Here is a 19,315-nt window from a genome sequence, read left to right as displayed (position 1 = left end):
GTGTGCGTGCGCCACGGGCAGGGAGGCACTCTCACTGCACAGCTTATGGTACCAACACAGAAGCCTGGTTTCTTGCCTCGCCTCTTGTCCCTGAGTGCCTCTCCTACCAAACTCTCAAACCTTCATCATCTTTCTCTTCTCATTACCATCTCATCTCATAAAGCACTTACTATTTTCTGAATTCCCATCACTTCCCATCTTCACCTTGACCTTTCAGTGAGCCCACGTACCAGGGAAGTAGTGTGGGCCTCTGTAGCAACCACAGGGGTGTGTAATACTTCCCACACGCCATTGTACTCAGTCCAGCCTGCTGGGATACTTTTGAAACCATGAGAGCTCAAATTTTGAATCTCATGTCCCTTCAAGCTCTTTGTGCTACCTCCTAATGACAAATAAGACTGACGTGGTTCTTGATATCATGGAGCTTCTAAAGCAGTTAATTGAGAAATTAGCGGTATTTCTCTTTCTTTCCTGTTTGGCCTCATGTGTGGTTGTGAGTAGACCTCAGGGTGTTCCATGCTTCACACCAAAGCAAGGAATGTCACCCTACCCCAGCATCAGATGCAGAGATCTGAAACATCCAGTTTTTAACATGTGTATTAAATTATATTAAGGATATATGGATTGAAAGACTGAAATACTTAGCAGTTTTAAAGCTGTTTTTCATAATGTAGAATTAAAATACAGCCTTACACAATAAATCTTATTATCTATCATTACTTTTGGTTACCTTTGCTAATTGTTATATGTGTAGCCTTTAAGAAGTCCTTTTCATTTTGAGGAAAGTCCTGCATCATGGAGCATTTGGAAAGGGTCATTGTCATTACTAATCAAATAAATGCAAAATTAACCACTACATAGAACGACTTTGAAAATAAGAAGACCCTATTTTAGTACACAAAAAAATATTTAGAGAAACAGCTACTCTAAAATATTGTATCTGGGAATATAGCTAGATGTAAGTTTTCTAATACATATTGTCAGTATGTATTAGTAGTCTTTATTACTTTTCATTAATAAATTCTGTTTCCATAGATTTTTTTTTCTGGAGAAAACTGTATACAAGTATTTATGTTCCCAGAGATTTGCTACCTTGTTTTGTTTGCTTTGTATTCTACCCTTTTCAATGATTACTTAGCTTTTAACATAGCCCAAGTGACTATGGTTTCATACAACAGATTTCTAGAGCTACTTTCTCATGGTATAGAAGTGACTGAAGGTCCTTTCTGTGAGCAAGTCTGAGCAGTGGGATCTGTCAGTAACATGTTTTGGGAGGAGCTGCTTTCTAAATGTGTTGAGGCCACAGATATGGGAAATGGGACCCACCGGAAGCCACAGGGTGTTCTCATCATTGTGTGGGAAACCACAGGGGTGACAAAGATTCCCAGGCTTCCACTTCTATTCAGCAGTTGTTGACACTGGCTTCAGAATTCCTATGGAACTGGTCTGGAGTGTAACTGGTGAGAGTTCATTATAAAGAGATCAGAGGACGGCTTCACTGATGTTCATTGCTGGAGATCCAACTCATTACTGTGGCATGATTCCTTGTTCTTTTCCAGGTTGTGCGTTTCTACCCCTTGCCCTTTGTACTTGAGTGCAACACTCTCATCTCCTCTCTGTAGAAGTCTGTCCTTCTGTTCTACCAAAGTTGGTCTTCCGCACCAGTTTTGGTCCTGTGTCATTTCTTGGTGGTATGGCATAAGTTAGAATGCTAGATGGGGGTCAGGCCATGGGGTCCATATTTTTTCAGCTCTGTGGATTGACACATTATAGATTGGTCTATTGAAGCAGGCCATTGAAGATTTCCTCCTAGAAAAAGTGTGTTCTTGACATGCTGTGCCTTGACATGCTGCTCTTGACATGCCATGTCTTGACATGCTGTGTCTTGACATGCCGTGTCTTGACATGCTGTGTCTTGGCATGCTGTGACCTGTATTACACTTCTCTTCTTCATCTCGGCTGCCATCAGTGTGGCTTGCTTCAATTACCACACCTGCTGAGCAGTCAAAGCAAGATAACAACAGCAAGGTGTCCGGTTTTGATGGTTGTACCATTGAGAACCTTTTAGTTTTAGTGTTTTGTATTTAAACACGTCGACTTTCCCTTTGAAAGCACTCAGTTTGGTTTGGGCTTTGAGAATGACACTTGCTAAGAACCTGACTGTTGGAACAGAGTTCTAGATCTGAGCTTCCCTCTATGAGACACTACCTGCTGTTCTCTGCCCAAAGACAGGTCCATTTTCTCATCTTCAATCTTCACTTCCTGGTTGTTGATTCTGGATTTTAAAACTTTTTTCCAGTTATTTTCTGTATGTCTGAATAAATGAGAGAAGCCATTTTTCCCTTGGATGTGAATTTGAATTCAGATTCAAAACCCTTGACAGTTGAGTGGACCAAAGGACTGGGAGATACTGCTGCAGAGGTTGAGCAGTGGGATGGTGGTGGTGGTGCATGTGAGGTGTAACCCATTCACCTTTTCTGATGGCTCTAGGCTGTGGAAATTATGTTGTCTTCTTTAATGAGTTCTGTTCCCCTGGGATGAGTGCCTGCATAAAAGTGTTTTCCCTTGCTATCAGTGTGCTAGCGTTTCACTCACACACAGAGTCCCACAAATAGATTTGGACTTGGTCATCCTTCCAAAAGGGTGGTTTTCATTCCCTGAAGAGGGGATGTGGATGGGAGAGAAGAAGCTCAAAGTGTTGGGCCTTCAGCTGACTTCTTTGATTTAGAATTTGTCCCTGTTCATTTATTTGTAAACTATGATGAGTGATAAGGGGCTGCCTTCAGAAGACTGCTTTTCCATTCAAGTAATTAAAGATGATTGCATTGATTAAGTTCAATAGATTCTACAAGTGTTTCCTTGACATGTTTTACTATTGGTCCTGTTCCTGGTGACCAGGACTTAGAGGCACCTTTCCCCCATATCTCCACTCTCTGTTTTCACCACACTGCCAGTTTAGGTTAATTCATCCCCCCAGTGAACTTCCAGAAGTGGAGTCCTTCCACATAGTGACTGGATCAAATGACAGCAAATGCAGACACCTGCTGAGGTCACAGAACGGGGCCTGGCACTCTCAGATGCAATACAAGCAGTGCTGCATGGAGTTTTGTATGTCATGATTCTCTACTGGATTTGATGGCCATTTGTAAAGCCTCCTCTATCTCTCTCTGTCTGTCTGTCTCTCTGGAAGATGAGAGACCCATGGAATTTGAGCATTGCAGTCTTAGTAGCTGAGGCTTTTCTGAGACTGGAGAGGCACTGCTGATATTAGGTTTCCCATCTGATGAGAATTTTCTAATTGTTTTCATCTCATGCAGTAAAGAGCAAAGCCCTCACAGTGGCCTGTAAAGCCCTCCATGATTTGCTGTCCCCCAGGTCCATTTGTCTGTCTGACTTTTGCCGCCTTCCCCTCTGCTCCAGGTGTCCTGGAGTTCATTTTGTGTTGCCAGCATGCCATTCACCTTTTGACCATAATGCGGTCACTCCCACTGTTTGCTCTGCCTGTGACTTCCCAGGTGTCCACAAGACCAATCTCTTTACTTCCTCTGCCTTGGTATTGCATGCCTCCTTCTATCCATTCCAAGATCACCTTTTATTTTTTTAATTTTTTTCCAAGATCACCTTTTAAAGATGCAACATGTCCCCAGTATTCCCTGTCCCCTTTCCCAGCATGTTCTCTTTCCACAGGACTAAATGCTTAACGTATTATCTGCTTTACCATACAGAATGAAAATTTCTCGAAGGTGAGGAACCAGGGGCAAGGGGGAAGAGGTCTGGTTTGTTCATTGCAGTATCCAAAGTGCTCAAAGCAGTCCCTGGCACATAGCAGACATTGGAAATTATTTGATAATGGAAGAGTAGGAGAGGCACTGAGCCTTCTCTGCTCAATCAGGGCAGCTCAGTCCTTGGCCTGCCAGTTTGGACACGAGTGGTCTAAAGCAGTGAGCCCCATCACTTAGGAAAGTGTCACACTGACAGCTAGTGTTCCTCCTTCATTTTCCTTCTAGCATTTCTCTCTAAGTCTGAGAACTAATTTTTAATAGTGTGATAATGAATGTGAAAGCATTGTATAAATAATAAAGTACTTCTTTTGCAAGAGTTAATTACATTGGGCCTTAGAATCAATTGTTACATGACTTGGAATAGCTAAGTAGTTTTCCAGAGAGAAGATGTCCCTGGGTCAGCTCCTCTGTGTTTTTCTTCTACCCAAACACTGCAGTCCTATTAGGCCTGCAGACTGGGCCTAAGAATGTAGCTACTTTGGCTGAAGCCTTCTCGAGAAAGGTAATTATGGTAACCGCTTAGATCTAGATCCTTAGATCTAAACAATGTACTTTCTTTGTACAAGAAAGAAATGAGAGAAATAAGTAATATTCAGGATGACCAGTTTGGGGACTCTAAAGGCTGTGCCTGACTTACAGCTGTCAGCAACAGTTGCAGTTCTTATCCTGAGTGAGCCAAGCCCATTCCATGGGAGTCAGTAATCCCCATGGCACAGAGTATTGTTTTCCCAATGGAGAAACTTAAGTGATGTGCCACACTATTATTGACGATAAGTGAGCGAATGGCCTTGATTACTTTTAACAAGTTCCAGACAGGACTACACAATCCAGTTTCTGTTTGCCACGTGACCTTTTTAAACACAGGCTGTGAAGAAAGGAAGAGAAGCCAGTGAGGTCTGTACCACACACGTACACCAGCATCTCCACTGGAGCCTGGAGGATCAGTAGCTCTACAGTCAGAACAGACTGCAGATTTCCTGGCTTCAAATTCCATGTCTACCACTTACTCAGTATATAATTTGGACAGATTTCTGAATTTGTCAGTTTTAACTTTCTTGTGCTGAACAATATTGGATAGTAATTAAAGATCAAAAGAGGTAAATGATGAAGTACTTAACGCCTGCTTCCCAGAAATATTTGGCTAATGCTACTGTTAGTTATTGATGGCATTCATGGTAATAATTAAAGGCAGGCAGAATAGACAGGGTTTAGAGAAACTGACAAAATGAAAAAAATTAACATAGGATATCCTATCTTAGAAGCCATGACAAATGTTTTGGAAGGAGACCAGCATAATAATTTGGGCATTATGCAGTATTATATAATGCACACTAGGTAATTCATGCAATAATGATTATTATATCCTGTAAATATTTTATGGCCTTCTACCTTGAAGACTCGTGTGGCCAGCAGTGATACCTGGCTTTTTATGTGCCGTGGCTTCCAGGGGATCTGCCGTGACTGCCTCTTCACTGCCTCTGGCATGACCAAAGGTCTGAGACCCTGGTAGGTCACATGAAAGTTTCAAGCAGCAATTTGGTGCCTCTGATCCTCTGTGCATTGTCAAGATGGTAGCCTCCATAGCATCCACATGCTGTTTCTTCCTTCACCCTCAACAAGCTATGGCCTGGGGTGGCTGGAGGGAGGTTCCTGCCATCCGTGTACTCTTGGAACCTTAGCAAGTGGGAGAAACATACATAACCACTTGCGTGAATGCTAACACATTGTTCAGTATTGCTGACAAAGAATAACTAGGGAGCTAGGAGTTTAGTGCAAGACCTGGCCTACTGTAGATGGCCAGAAAGACCCCTCTGAGGAAGTGGTCTAGGAGAGAGTCAGGTAAAGAGGGCTGTAGAACTCCCAAGGCATCCAGGATCACAATTAGAAGGATAGGAAGACCAGAGATCAAAGGCAAAGGTAAACTTGGTAGGAAAGGTCCTGAGAAGTCACTGATTCATAGGACTCCACAAAGGTTCCCAGAAAATCCTTTTCTCCTTCATCTTAATCGACAGCTTATATTATCACAAAATAAGTATAACGTGAATTTTACCACACTTGCCATTTTAAGACTACAGTCAAGTGGTATTAAATACATTTAGAGTATACAGCCATCACAAGCTTTTTATCTTGCAGAGCTGAAACTCTGAACCTAGGAATAGTGGCTGCCTTCCGTCTTCTGCTATCCTGTGTTGCTCACGGTTCTTCAGTCTGGCTTCTGAGTACTCCTGTAAGCTAATCGGACAGCACTCACCCTTTGTAACCTGCTTGTTTCACCTAATATCCTCGGGGCCCTCCGTCCCTGTTGTGTTTCCAGAACTGCATTTTTCAAAGGCTGTGTAGCATTCCACTTCGGGTGTAGATCACATCTTGCTGAACTGCCCATCCACCCATAGGGACCCGAGTATTTTTTGTGTTTTAACAGTTGTGAACACAGCGGGTGGGTGTGCAGACACTTCCTCAAGACCCTGCTTGTAGCTCTTTTGTGTATATGCCCAGAAGTAGAATTGCTGGGTCAGGTGACATTTTTATGCATGACTTTTGAGAAGCTACCACACTTGCCTGCTAACACTTTTCACCTTGAAGTTTAAAATAGTCCAGGGACCTTGGTGAATCTTAAAGACTGACGTCCAGGTGAGCTGAGCAGACACGGAGCTGGCTCTGTTCTTGGTCCTCAGGACACCTCTGCTAAGGCTGCACGCTGGGTACACAGAGGCTCGAGTGTCTGTTTCCGCCACAGCACTCCTCCATTTCTCTAAAGAATGTTTAGGACCAAGTGTGTCTCTGTAAGTGGGCCAAAGTTGATACAAGTCATTCTGTCCAGTATGGACAGCTCAGCAGTTATTGTCCCCTTCTGGAACATGGTCATTCAGGCCATCAGAAGCAGGGACAAGTTGCTGGTCACTCAGAGAGCCTTGAAAGATCTCGGAGGAAAGCAGCATAGCTTGTGCTGCCACCTCGAAGCTGGCATTTTATCTTATGGACCTATAGAAACCATTTGCCAGTGCCCTTCCTTCTTTTAATTATTCTGACAGTTTCATTCTTCCACCATTAGAAAGCAGCTTTGCCAGCCAGCTATAAATACTGTTCTGTCATATTCTGGGGTCAGTTCATCAGTTTGCTAAGTACTAGACAGCTATATTTCATGGCAGGAAGTGGGAAGAAGCAGTTTAATCCAGTCCTGCTTTCAGACTTTCAGAGGTAGTCATGTGTTCATTTCCTGTCCTCCTCTATCAGTTCAGCAGGCTACGTCATGGACGAAGGAGCCGCCTTTCTCCTTTCATCCCTCTGCCATGAGCCACTGCTTCTCCCTGGTGGCTCTGCAACTTCCTTGTACATTCATTTTTATGGGGTGTCTGAGGAAGAAGAGTACCTCTTGCCGTTTGTCATGGCGAAGGGCACAAGTCTCTTGACTTAGTTCCATCCTGGCTGTATGAGCACAGGTGGGCATCTTCACTTCTTAGTGCCCCGTTTCCTCAACTGTGTAACAGTGGCAAACAGAATGTCTGCCTGAAAGGCTTCTCCTTAGGGTAGTGAGACCACAAAAAATACCCTTCAGAAATAATACTCCATTAATTATTCAAAGCTGGGAGTCTGACCATTTGTTAGATAACCATCCCCAGGAATGAATGTGACCACGGGGACCATGCAGAGATGATTATATTAGTCTCTCTTTGGGGGACAGCACAGAAAAGCTGTATTTATGACTCTGGTGGGCTTTCTTAGCAGAGTCCCTCAGCATCCTCCATACCGGTCCTACCTCAGAAAGTCCAAGTGGTATCTAAGCAACCGCACACTTAGGGATTGGTGAAAGCAACCAGATTAACAGCCCTGGAAACTTAACACTTAGCTGGTTAACCACAAAATAACAGCCTCATTTCTAGTGAATCCTCAGCCCAGCCTTGGGGCTTCCCCTAGAAGGTGTTAGTGACTAAGGTGATGTTTACTGCTGGTTGATGTCCCACCCACGCTCTTACTTTCAGGCCTGTGTGCAGCCCTTGCAGGAGGCACTTCAAGGTCACCATCCAGCTCTTAGTCAAGTAACACTTGTGAAAGGGAACATTAGTGTGGAAATGCCCCGCGGATGGATCAGGACATGTAGTTTAAAGGAGCAGGCTTGCTGTGGCTGTGGTGGGCATGTGCTACCCAGAGCTGGCTTCACAGGGCAGTGAGCTTTCGCTGCTTAGGGGAGAGTGGAGAGCTTGCTCACGAGGTTGGGGCATGAAGCTGTTGGTGTCCTGAAGCAAAATGAGCTTCCTGGGTTTGCTTTGGCTGAGTCTCTCAGCCTGTGGTGCCAGATATGGTGCTGAAGAAATGAAGGAAAATAAGTGTGGTTCAATTTGCTATAGTTTTGGTTGTTGTTGTTTTTTAACACAGTGAGATAGGTACTTCTCCTCACCCTAGACTGAAGCAGCTACTAAACATTCCTGTAGTATGGCTTTAAACTGTCATTGATTAGGCTGATACGTCATGCCAGGAGGTGGACTAGTTAGCCATCCTCTATCGCCCTTCCAGTGCTATAAGGTAAGTGTCTTTGTTCCTGTTTCCTGTATAAGGAGACCACATGACTTGCCTATCATCCAGCTGGCTCTTTCTCTGACTCCAACTGGGTGACCATCTCCCTTAGTCTTATGTATGTAGAAATCGGGTCACATTTGCACACAGTGTTCCTATGGTGACGGACGATGTTTTCCAAATTGCAGTTCTTAGTGCAAAAGTGAGTTGCGCTGGAGTATAATGTTAGTTAACACTGGGTTGTATGCTGTTACTACAACCTTGTTACAGCCGTGGGATCTATGTTGAGTTGACCTCACAAACCTGACACCACATTGTGTCCTGTAGAACTGGGCCCAGCTTTGACTTTTTCCTTAATACAGAGCTCCAGCCCTCAAAGACAACCAGGTTGCAAACCATGTTGTAGGCTCACAGGTACCTGGAGGCCCTTGTGGAAGTCTGTGGTTAGAAAGAACTCAGCACTTAGAGAGCCCTGATTCTCATTTCAACTCAAAGAAAGCAGATGTGATTCCAATGCAGTCTGAGGCCCTTTCTTAATAGTCCCTAAAGGGGTTGACTACTGTTTAGCCCCTTGTGATGCTCTCCCTATTACAATCAGTCTTTGTCTGGAAATGATTTCCCCCTTTCTCTCTTCCAAAGGATACCAGATCTAGACTGTCTAGCTACTTTCCCTTGAAATAAAGATGACAAGAGTTCATATACCGTTCCCCTTTTCTCACTGAAATGTGTTCTTCGCTTGCTAATTGTAATCCAGTTGCATGGAGCATGGGTATAGTTCCCCAGCAACTTCCCTATGCCATATGCCTTAGGAGGTGCACTGGCTCTCAGTGTTTACAGCCCAACTGCGGGGTCTCAGAAGGAACAGGGCTTCCTTCCCTACCAACACAGGTGGGCCTCTTCTTCTGCATCCTTGGAGGCAAGCTTTCAGAAAGGCAACTCTACATGCAATGTTTGTGGAAGGCTACTCTGCTGAGGGTCCATATGGACACCAGGGTCTGAAAGGCATGTGTCAGTGCAGAGTTCAACACACAAGAAGCATGTGTAGGGATTTTAAGACAAGACTCAACATGACATTCTGAACTGTTTGAGGAAGAGCCCAGGCAGTACAATTAACAGAACAGAAGGCAGACTCAGTGTTTTATGGATCTTACTAATGAATGAGTCCCGTGGCTCCTGCTGGACCAGCTTCCCAGCACCGTGCCAGCCTGCTTCCCACACATCTGTAAATCCATCAAGCTATAATTCATGGCTGGTGCCAGCAGAGACTTAGGTCTAGGCCTTTATCTCTGAAATACACAAAGATCTCAAGTCATTAATAATTCACTCTGGAGTAATGAACAAAGCTGTAGCAAGTAGTGAGCCTAAATAATCATGTGACAGAACAATTTATTTCTGCAGTGCCCAGATATAATGGTAGCAATGAGAAGGTACAAGCTTGTCGCTGAAAAGTTTCTCAAGACTTAGATCAATGTGTTCTAAGTTTCAGAATAAAATGGATCATTAAATGGGAAATGAATTTGTTGAGTAGCCTCAAGCCTATTTATATTCAGAGATGCCAGTCCAGAATTACTGTACTGTTTTTCCCAAATGCCTTTGAGCCTCGGGGCCTGCAAATCAGAGTAATTATTACTCATTAATTAAATCTAAGAAGAGGAACACAGCTTGAGACTTTGAAAAAGGAGGTCTGGATAATTCAGGTACTATACCCAAATTGTTGATAATAATTACAAAAATTTTTAGCTGTTTTACATCTACTAAGAAGTTCCCATCATGCTTTAAGTTTCATCCCTGGCTTTGTGAAATTCAGTGCCTCAGACTCTATGCATTATAGTGATGGAAGCATCACCACTGAGTGAGGAGGACCTCAGAGGCAGGCTAACTTGTCTGCTTGAATCTGGGGTAGAGAGCTAGGAAGAGACCAAGGCAGGTGCAGAAAGCAAGGGTGCCATGTGAGCTGAGCTTTACAGAGAAAGTTTGTCAAGCACAGAAATACTAGGAACTTTGTATACCAGGAAGTGAAATGAACAAGAGGAAAAGTATGGGAGCCGAAGAGGAGGCTGGAGAGTAGAGAGTAAAGCATTCCCATCATTACGCTTCCCATGCACGATCACATTCAGTCTCCGCCACATGCCATGAAGTGGTGCCCTACCCACCTTATTATTCCTTTTCAAAAAGATGATGTTTGATGAAAGAAGTTGCTTGTCAAGTGACACACAGCTGGGAAGTAGCAGGCACTTAGAAATGACGTACGGGGAAGGTGTGCTTCTTATGCAAGTATCCAACTTCAGGTATTGCCCAAAAGAGCACTTGCCTAGTGTATCCAAGGCCTTGTTTGTACTATGTCTTCAGCCCCAGGGAGCTAGGCAAAATAAAAGGGACCAACCATCTGCTTTCAGTGTCAGAACAATTAAACATGAGAATTGCCAAATTCTGCAGAGCTGTGACTTTGTGGTCTCTCTGGGACCAGCAGGGATATGAGAATGTCCTCCAGCAGAGGAGGAATATCAGAGTAGGCTTCCACATTTCAACGATGGTAGCAATCTGGGAAAGCTGGACACAGGTGGTAGGTAGGGGGGCTGGCATGGAGGCTTTTTCTGTAGTCAGGGAGAGAGCTGGAAGGCCTGCTGGTAGGAAAAGATCATGATCCCAACTCATGTTTTATATTGGCTTGCACTTTGAAAGTGTTTTCAGGCATAAATAACTTGCTGGTCTCATTTTCCCAAGGGACTTTGTACTAACAGGAATAAGTCTTGTAACTTAACTCACTTGGTAGAAGTGTCAGCCTGAATTCTTTTCTCATTCATGACTTGACGGGCCAAGTGATGATGGAGAAGCAGTCTGAGAGAGTGTGAGCTTGGCTGATGGGCCTAGGGCTTTCTTTGCCATGTCCCCATTTGACCATCGCCATTAACTCTTTCACATGGACAGTGTGGTGTAGTTCTTGGCCGAATGAAAAAGACACCTCAGGGGACTGGGGTAGGGCTAGCAGCATGCTAATAAAATGTCTTTGTATGGGCCTGAAACAGACCAGGCTTCTGTGGCAGTGCTTCCTCTCTGAGTGCTGCCTGCAGTCAAGAAGCAAATCCTCTTTCTCACTGCACATCACCACAGTTAGAGTCCCATACCCCTAAACACACCTGGTCTCTTCCAGAGAAAGAAATTAACTTGATATCTCAGCCTCAAAAACTTGAAGGAAAGCGTACATCATTATAAAATTGGTTGAAGTAGGATTTCAGTACTCAGTTTAAAAACAGGCGTTTAAGGTAGGTGGATCTATTCTCTTGCTACATAATGGAAGTCTACGAGAGAAACAGCAGGCATTGATGGAGTTATTTGAAAGATATTAAGTATACACAGCATTAATCGCTGGGAAGGTTGGTCTATGGAAACTGTCTCTACCCATATTTCTCTCTAGGTCTGAGTTAGTAATGAATAGCTTCCTTCTTCCAGCAGGTGAGTGATTAAGGAAGCTGCTAGTATTTTCTAACAGCTGGATGGCATGCACTGGTTTATTGCCAGTAAGTCATTCCTAAGTTTTTATTCAAGGGACTGCCTAGGAACCATTGAGTTTATAGGTTGGGCATAGAGTTCAGTTGTACTTAGTTTGAATAGTTGTTTACCTGAATATGCATGTGTGTTTAGCAGACTGCTCTGACCTGACACCTGCTGACCTCACGTCCTCTTTAAAACGCGAGTGTTAGTGCAATATAAGCACATGGATATACAGTAGTGCACTTTTCTGTCCATGCTACATCTCACTAGCTGTGATCCGCATGCTTAATCAAATGGACCTTTAATACCGAATTCCCTGTCATGGTTTAGATACCAGTTCTTTTCCTTATGAAAAATGTCTACTTTGTGCTTTTGTTTGCAAATGAATTAAAACCAGAGGCTTCTTGATCACCATTGGAGACCATGCAGAGGGAAAACCCTCCAGGGTTGAGGCAGCAGACAGAGAGTAGACAGTTACCTGGACTTAGGTAGTAGTGACTCAGGTGAGCCAAAGCTCGTCATCTGACTGATGGCATTGACTAGTTGATTGGTTGGTTGGCTCGTTGTTTTAGGCAAATGGAAATTATATTCTGAAGTGAATACCTAATGCAGACCTGTGAACTCTATAGTTGAAGATAAAAGAGAAAAGTTGCTCTTTGACTCATGGCATCCAAGGATGCCCAGGGTCCTGCTTACTATAGATTCAGGTAGGAAGGCTGAAGCACCCATAGAGGCCAACCATCTCTATGTGCATAGCTTCTCTAACTTGTTCTTTTCCCTCTTTCCAGTGTCGCCAACAACCACAAGCAGAATTTGATGACTGTGGCAAACCTTGGCGTGGTGTTTGGACCCACCTTGCTGCGGCCTCAGGAAGAGACAGTGGCAGCCATCATGGACATCAAGTTTCAGAATATTGTCATTGAGATCTTAATAGAGAACCATGAAAAGGTAACACATAACTGGGCCCTTGCAGTAAAGAACTGAGTTGTTTAGCTGTGCAGGTGGGGACTGCACTGGAAATGACCTTCCCAGCTGATTAGGTTTGCCTTGCTGAAGGCTCTTGACGTGAGATGACGGAAAGGTTGCAGGCTGTCCTGCACGCGGTGGTGATAAACGTGAGTACTGGCAGTGGCTGTCATGGTGGCAGTAGAGGTGTGGGTTTGGGCAGGAGAGCACTGAGCTCTTGTTCTGTGCTAGGAATTGTGCTGAGCACTCTGTAGCTGTTGTCTCTTCAAAAGTCCAGAGAAGTGACGCTATTATTAGCTACATTTTAGAAAAACCCTCTTACTTTTTACTTGATTATCTTAGAAATTTAGGGGTTTGTTGCTATTAGGTATGGCTAAGTATTTTTATTACATACCTATTACATGTTTGTCGTAGATAACTGCATCCATGTGTTCATGCACATGCATTTATTTGTGCTTATATGTCTGTGATCTTTGCTTTGAAAGGACTGCAATATCTTGGCCATCATTATTTTATGCATTTTTTCTTAAAAATTAAGAAACTTAATATTAAAAAATTATATACAGGTATGCAATGTTTTTCCTTACTAACTCTCCCTGGACTCCGCATGTATATCCACCTAATACCCTCATGCCCCACCTTTAAAACCCCATTGAGTCCAGTCACGTGGGTGTGGTATCATCTACTAGAGCATGGGAAGCCTCCAGTGGCCACAACCCTAAAGGAAAGTAATGCTTTTCTGACCTCTGATGTTGGCATTCAGACGAGGCCCATGATTAAATATTGATGGCTTTGTAAGAGAGAGGCCAGCAAACAGAAAGGTAGATGCTCTCTCTCTCCCCCCATCTCTCTCTCTGTGTGTTTTTCTCTCCCCCTCTCTCTCCCCCATCACACACTTGCATACCTCTCTCTCCTCTATCTCATATACCTTTCTGTCCCGCGCTACCGTCTCGCCAGCAAGAACGACGCAGAACACTCGGATCCTTCTGCAGTAAAGCTTTAATGCATCTTGAGAGATAGATGATCAGCTTCTTAGAGGGAGACCCCAAGCTAAGAAACCCAGCCCCTTATATAAGCCTAGGAGCTCCGAGTGAGACGTGTAGAGCCGGGATTGGTGGTTTGCACATCACCCCAGATGACGCCACGGGAGAGGCACAGCTTAAACGGTTAACTCCAACTGACAGCAGATAGTCAGCGCCATCTTACTAGCGACAGTTAACTCCAACTGACAGTAGATGTCAGCGCCATCTTCTAACGGCAATAGCGATAGCGAGGGCGGCTCCTCACATCTCCCCCTATTCATTTATTTTTGAAGCAATAGGACACCCACAACTTTGGAGTGGAGATAGAGGTCAAATCCCCATGTGCAAATTCGGAACATGTACAAAGCTCCTCTCCAGGGTCTTATCCCCAGAGGAAGTCCTGACCAGTCCGATGTCTTTTTTCTGGGGGAAGGAGATCATGACATAGAACCTTCATGCAAGATGACTTATCTCCCAGGAGAAAGTCGTTATACCGCAGACCTCTCCTGTGCAGTGCTTAGCCTTGCAACTCCTTGGGCTGCTGAAGCCTACCCACTCTATCCCGTGCAATGAGACTAGCCTCGTGGGGTGCAAGAGCTGGGAGGCCAGCGACCTATTGCTTTAACATGGTTAACCAAATGTCAGGGGATGCTCCGTGTTCTAAGGCAGCAAGTGCTTGTGCCACCACCACTTTCTCCTTTTGTTTGGGCTCTGAGCGTACACACCATCCAAAGCATCAACACTATTCCACAGCAGAGAACTAGGCTAAATGATCCTACCCCCACCCATTCCTTAAAATAAGAAAATGCAGATGAAATCCAGGGGGAGAGGTCTTCCATCAGAGAAAGATCCAGATGCGTCGAATTCACTTGCAGGATCGCCATTCTCAACTCACGGAGTGTCTGCTCAAACTCAAAAGTCCAATTCTGTAATAAATGTTGAGACAGAGCTTTTGACAGGTTAGCTGCTCTTGTAAAATTCTCATATTGTACTAAGTGACACAAAGGCCAGGCAACTTTGTTCACATCCCAATTTGGCCATCTGCCACAATATATCCAATTGTTCCTGAACCAAATTAATCTGTTGGTTTACCAACATCAGGCCTCCTTGTATCTGAGAATTGGCAGTGGCCTGTTTATCTAGGACCATGGTCACAGTGGCCTATAGTTCATTAATGGTTTGAGTTGTCTGCACAGTGGCAGAAAGTGCAAGGGCCGAGGCGGTAACCGAAGCAGTAACCGCGGCGGTGGCTATCAGGCCCACAATAATAGCAGAGATCCCAAAAATCTCGCTTTTCCCTAAACAAACTCAAATTACTTGGCGTCTCAACAGGAGCTGGAATAAATCGAGGCATGCGCATTACCAAAGCAAAAGGGTGCTTAATAGCATCCCAGCATAATGCATAAAAACAATTCTAAGCAGAACAATTTATTTCTTTCTGATTCTTACCTAAGGTATCATTACTCACAACCCAAATAAAGGGCAGCTGAATAATTAGTTCTCTTAAAAGGGGTATACTTAACATTGGAGGAGGACCAATCAGATGATCCAGAGCTCTGTCCCTCACTCAGACTGTTGCCTAATGCCCCTTTCCAATCAAAAGTAATCTGTCCCTTCTCACTATCATAGGAGAAAGATCAGTACAGCTTCCATTAATTCAAAAGGATTAGCATTAGATCTTTCTGGATCCATATGAATAAAATTATCCTTTAATGAAGAAATCACAGTAAAGCACAAGCTTCCTACTAATGACAAGGTTCTCTCATCCTGAAAACTCTGTATCTGAGGATCTAAAGGCAAAAAGGCAAGCCCCAACTCTCTATTATTTGTGAAAAATCTAGGGAACACCTGGGCATTCTGCATCACTGGCATCGGTAGGGGGAAGGTAGACATGATGGCCCACCGTAACTCTCCCATCATACTAGGAACCATCATCCCGAGTAGGAGAGTCTTCATCACCCACTTGGCCTCCATCCTTCTTATTCTGGAGTTGTGAAGGAGCTCTTCGAGTGAGTCTTTCAGGGATCCACAGGGGGTTTTCTTCCTCCTGTGGAAAAACACACACAGCTCCCCTGGATCTTATAAGAATAGGATCCGGGCCTTTCCAGAGATCAGTCAAGACATCTTTCCATTTTACCATTTCTTTTGGCCTATCAGGCTCTAAACTGTGGCGATCAGCCGCAGTGTGGCCTTGGGCATCACAGTTCAAGAAATTAAGGGTAAAAAGTGCCATGGATACAGCAACTCTTGGTACCGAGGGTAGAACATCCTCAATACTCCCCTTTTGTTTAATCAGATATGATTTGAGTGTACGATGGGCACGTTCCACAATGCCCTGTCCTTGAGGGTTATAAGGTAGGCCAGTTAGATGGGTAACATCCATTTGCCGACAAAACTGTCGGAATTTTTGAGAGGTATATGCTGGTCCATTGTCTGTTTTTAAAATTCTGGGTTTTCCCCAAGCACTCCAGGCCTCAAGGCAATGTTGAATCACATATGAGGCCTTTTCCCCTGTTAGGGGTGTGGCAAACATTACGCCAGAACAGGTGTCAACAGAAACATGAACATATTGAAGCCTTCCAAAAGAGGGAATATGAGTAACATCCATCTGCCACATCTGCAATGGTCTAATGCCACGTGGGTTTATTCCCATGTGGGGAGTAGGTAAGAATTCGCAGCAATTCTGGCATTGAGTAACAATTTCCCTAGCCTCTTTCCTGGATAGAGCAAAACGACGGCGCAAGGTCTCAGCCGTCACATGAAAGCGCTTATGGAATTCTTTTGCTGCTTGTGCATGGGTAGACAAGGCAGCGGCCACCAGCTTTGTAGCCTTGTCCGCTAAGTCATTCCCTAAGGACATGGGACCTGGGAGTCCAGAATGTGCTCGGACATGGGTAATGAAAACAGGAAATCTCCTATTTAACAAGGCAGCTTGTATCTTCTGAAAGATGTTAGCAACTCTGCTGGAGGATCTTATTATTCCAGCTATCTCAAGGAGATTAACTGCATTAACCACATAAGAGGAATCTGATACAATATTGAGGGGTCCTGGAAAAGCCTCAAGAACCTCCAGTACTATCAGACATTCTACAACTTGAGGTGAAGTTTCATTATATTGTTTAGATATAACCCTATCCTTGACCACATAAGCTCCCATACCAGTTTTTGATCCATCAGTGTACACCACAGTCCCATCTGGGAGTGGGTCTTTAGCTGTCACTTGTGGAAACACTATAGCCTGGTTTAGGGCAAACTGTAAAATTGGATGCTTTGGAAAATGATTATCAATTTGTCCTGAAAAGGAAGTAACTAAAACTGCCCAATCACTAGATGTGGCTGCCAAGGTCTGAACTTGTGCAGCAGTATAAGGCACAATCAAGGAATCAGGATCCCTGCCAAAATGTGTAACAGCTGCTTTTATTCCGCGAAGCGCGAGCTGTGCAACAGCATCAGGGTACCAGTCAATAATCTTAGCAGGGGAAGCATTTGGATGAATCCAAAGTAATGGTCCATGTTGCCACAGGACTGCAGTTGGCAATTGAGCTGTCTTAAAAACACACAGATTAAAAGGTAGTGACTCCTCAATTCGTTGTAATTGTGCTTCCTGTAAGGCCTCTTCCACCATCTGTAAGGCTCGGTGGGCGGCAGGGGTAAATTTTCTGGGTGAGGAGATATGAGGCTCACCCTCCAGGAGATCGAAGAGGGGTTTTAGATCAGCAGATGGAATTTTTAAAAAGGGCCTCAACCAATTTATATCTCCCAGAAGTTTCTGAAAATCATTTAATGTTTGTAAGTGGTCTTTGCGAATTTCTATTTTCTGAGGAACTATATTTTTGGGAGTAATCTTTGAGCCCAAAAAGAGCCCTGTATCTGCAATTTGAACCTTTTCTGAGGCAATCTCTAATCCCCACTGTTTTAATTCAGCCACCAGCATGGGAAAAGCCTTTTGTAAAACATCTAACTCTTTGTGACAAATAAGAATATCGTCCATATAATGGATAACGATTAAAGATGTAAATTGCTTCCTAATTGGCTCCAAAGCCTCCTGCACATACAGCTGACATATTGTTGGGCTATTGGCCATGCCTTGCGGCAGTACCTTCCACTGAAATCTCTTGTCTGGTTCCATATGATTAAGAGAAGGGATAGTGAAGGCAAACCTTGGTCTATCCCGTGGGTAAAGTGGAATAGAGAAGAAACAATCCTTAATATCTATAATAATAAGCTTCCAATCTTGAGGAAGTGCAGAAAGCAAAGGAAGGCCTCTTTGAACAGGGCCAAAAAGATGCATCTGATTGTTAATGGCCCGCAGGTCATGGAGTAATCTCCACTTCCCAGATTTCTTCTTAATAACAAAAATTGGTGTATTCCATGGGGAGGTAGAAGGCTCTAGATGCCCCAGCCGTTCCTGTTCTTGCACTAATCTTGTGACAGCCTCTAATTTTTCAGAGGATAGAGGCCATTGAGAGACCCATAACGGCTCCTCTGTTTTCCATGGTATGGGTCGTGAAGCCTCAACGGCCCCTAAATAAAACCCAGTCCTTTTCTACCCCGATTTCCGTGTTGTGTAATGGGTTTTATTCTGCCTTGTTCTTGCCTACCCAAGCCTCTACCATTTGTATACCCCATCTTTGCCATAATGGCTGATGCCTGGGGGAGTATTCATTAGTTAGGGTCATGCCCATGGCTTGTAACACATCTCGTCCCCATAAATTTACAGGGAGTGGCAACACATAGGGGGTAAAACATCCCTGTTTGCCTTCAGCATCCCGCCAGGTTAAGGCTGAGGCACTGATGGCAGGAGAGGACTGGTATCCAAGACCTTGTAGAGAATGAGATGAAACAACAGTGGGCCAAGACTTCGGCCACCAATGGAGTGAAATAATGCTTTTGTCTGCTCCCGAATCCATTATCCCTTCAAATTCTTTTCCATTAATTAACAATTTTATTGTAGGTCTCTCATTTAGGGGTATAGCCAGATAGGCTGAATCACTTCCAGAAGATCCCATAGCCCTTTTTTGTAAAGTGTAGGTTTCTCCATCCCCGAGGGAGGGCAGCAACACCAGTTGTGCAATTCTATCTCCCTGCTTTATAGAAAATACACCCCGAGGGCTAGAACAGAGAACTTGAATCTCCTCTTTATGATACGGGTCAACAATCCCAGGATATATAATGAGTCCCTGTAAAGTTAAGGAGCCACGGCCCAGAATAAGCCCAATGGTGGCAGGGGGCAAAGGTCCAGGGGAATGGACTGGGACCGGTTGAACATTCATTTGGGGCATGAGTAAGAAGTCGGAGGCGGCACGCAAGTCCATTCCGGAGGTTCCTCGGAAACCTCTACTTCCTCTTGATTGCTTTTCTGAAATTGGTTCCCATATTTCTGAGGGCCCTGGGACCATGGGCCCCGTGACCCGTTTTTTGATTGGGGTACCTTGGATTCTTCAATAGGGGGCAGAAGCCTCCCTTTTACATCCCGGACTGACCTGCATTCGCTAGCCCTATGATAACCTTTACCACAACGATAGCAAAGCTTCGATTCTC

The 19,315-nt window shown here is 44.2% G+C and overlaps 1 protein-coding gene across 1 annotated transcript in view; it reads left to right on the top strand.

The window, feature by feature from the left end:
• Positions 1-19,315, top strand: part of Arhgap26 (Rho GTPase activating protein 26) — a 381,582-nt gene that overhangs the window by 261,398 nt on the left and 100,869 nt on the right. The window contains 1 exon segment of the mRNA XM_021226648.2: positions 12,575-12,734. Within this exon segment, the coding sequence (XP_021082307.1) occupies positions 12,575-12,734 (160 nt within the window).

This window comes from Mesocricetus auratus, unplaced genomic scaffold, assembly GCF_017639785.1.
Source record: "Mesocricetus auratus isolate SY011 unplaced genomic scaffold, BCM_Maur_2.0 Super-Scaffold_6730, whole genome shotgun sequence".
Taxonomy (NCBI): Eukaryota; Metazoa; Chordata; class Mammalia; order Rodentia; family Cricetidae; genus Mesocricetus; species Mesocricetus auratus.
The sequence above is the reverse complement of the archived record's forward strand: the minus strand, read 5'-3'. Positions and strand labels throughout refer to the sequence as shown.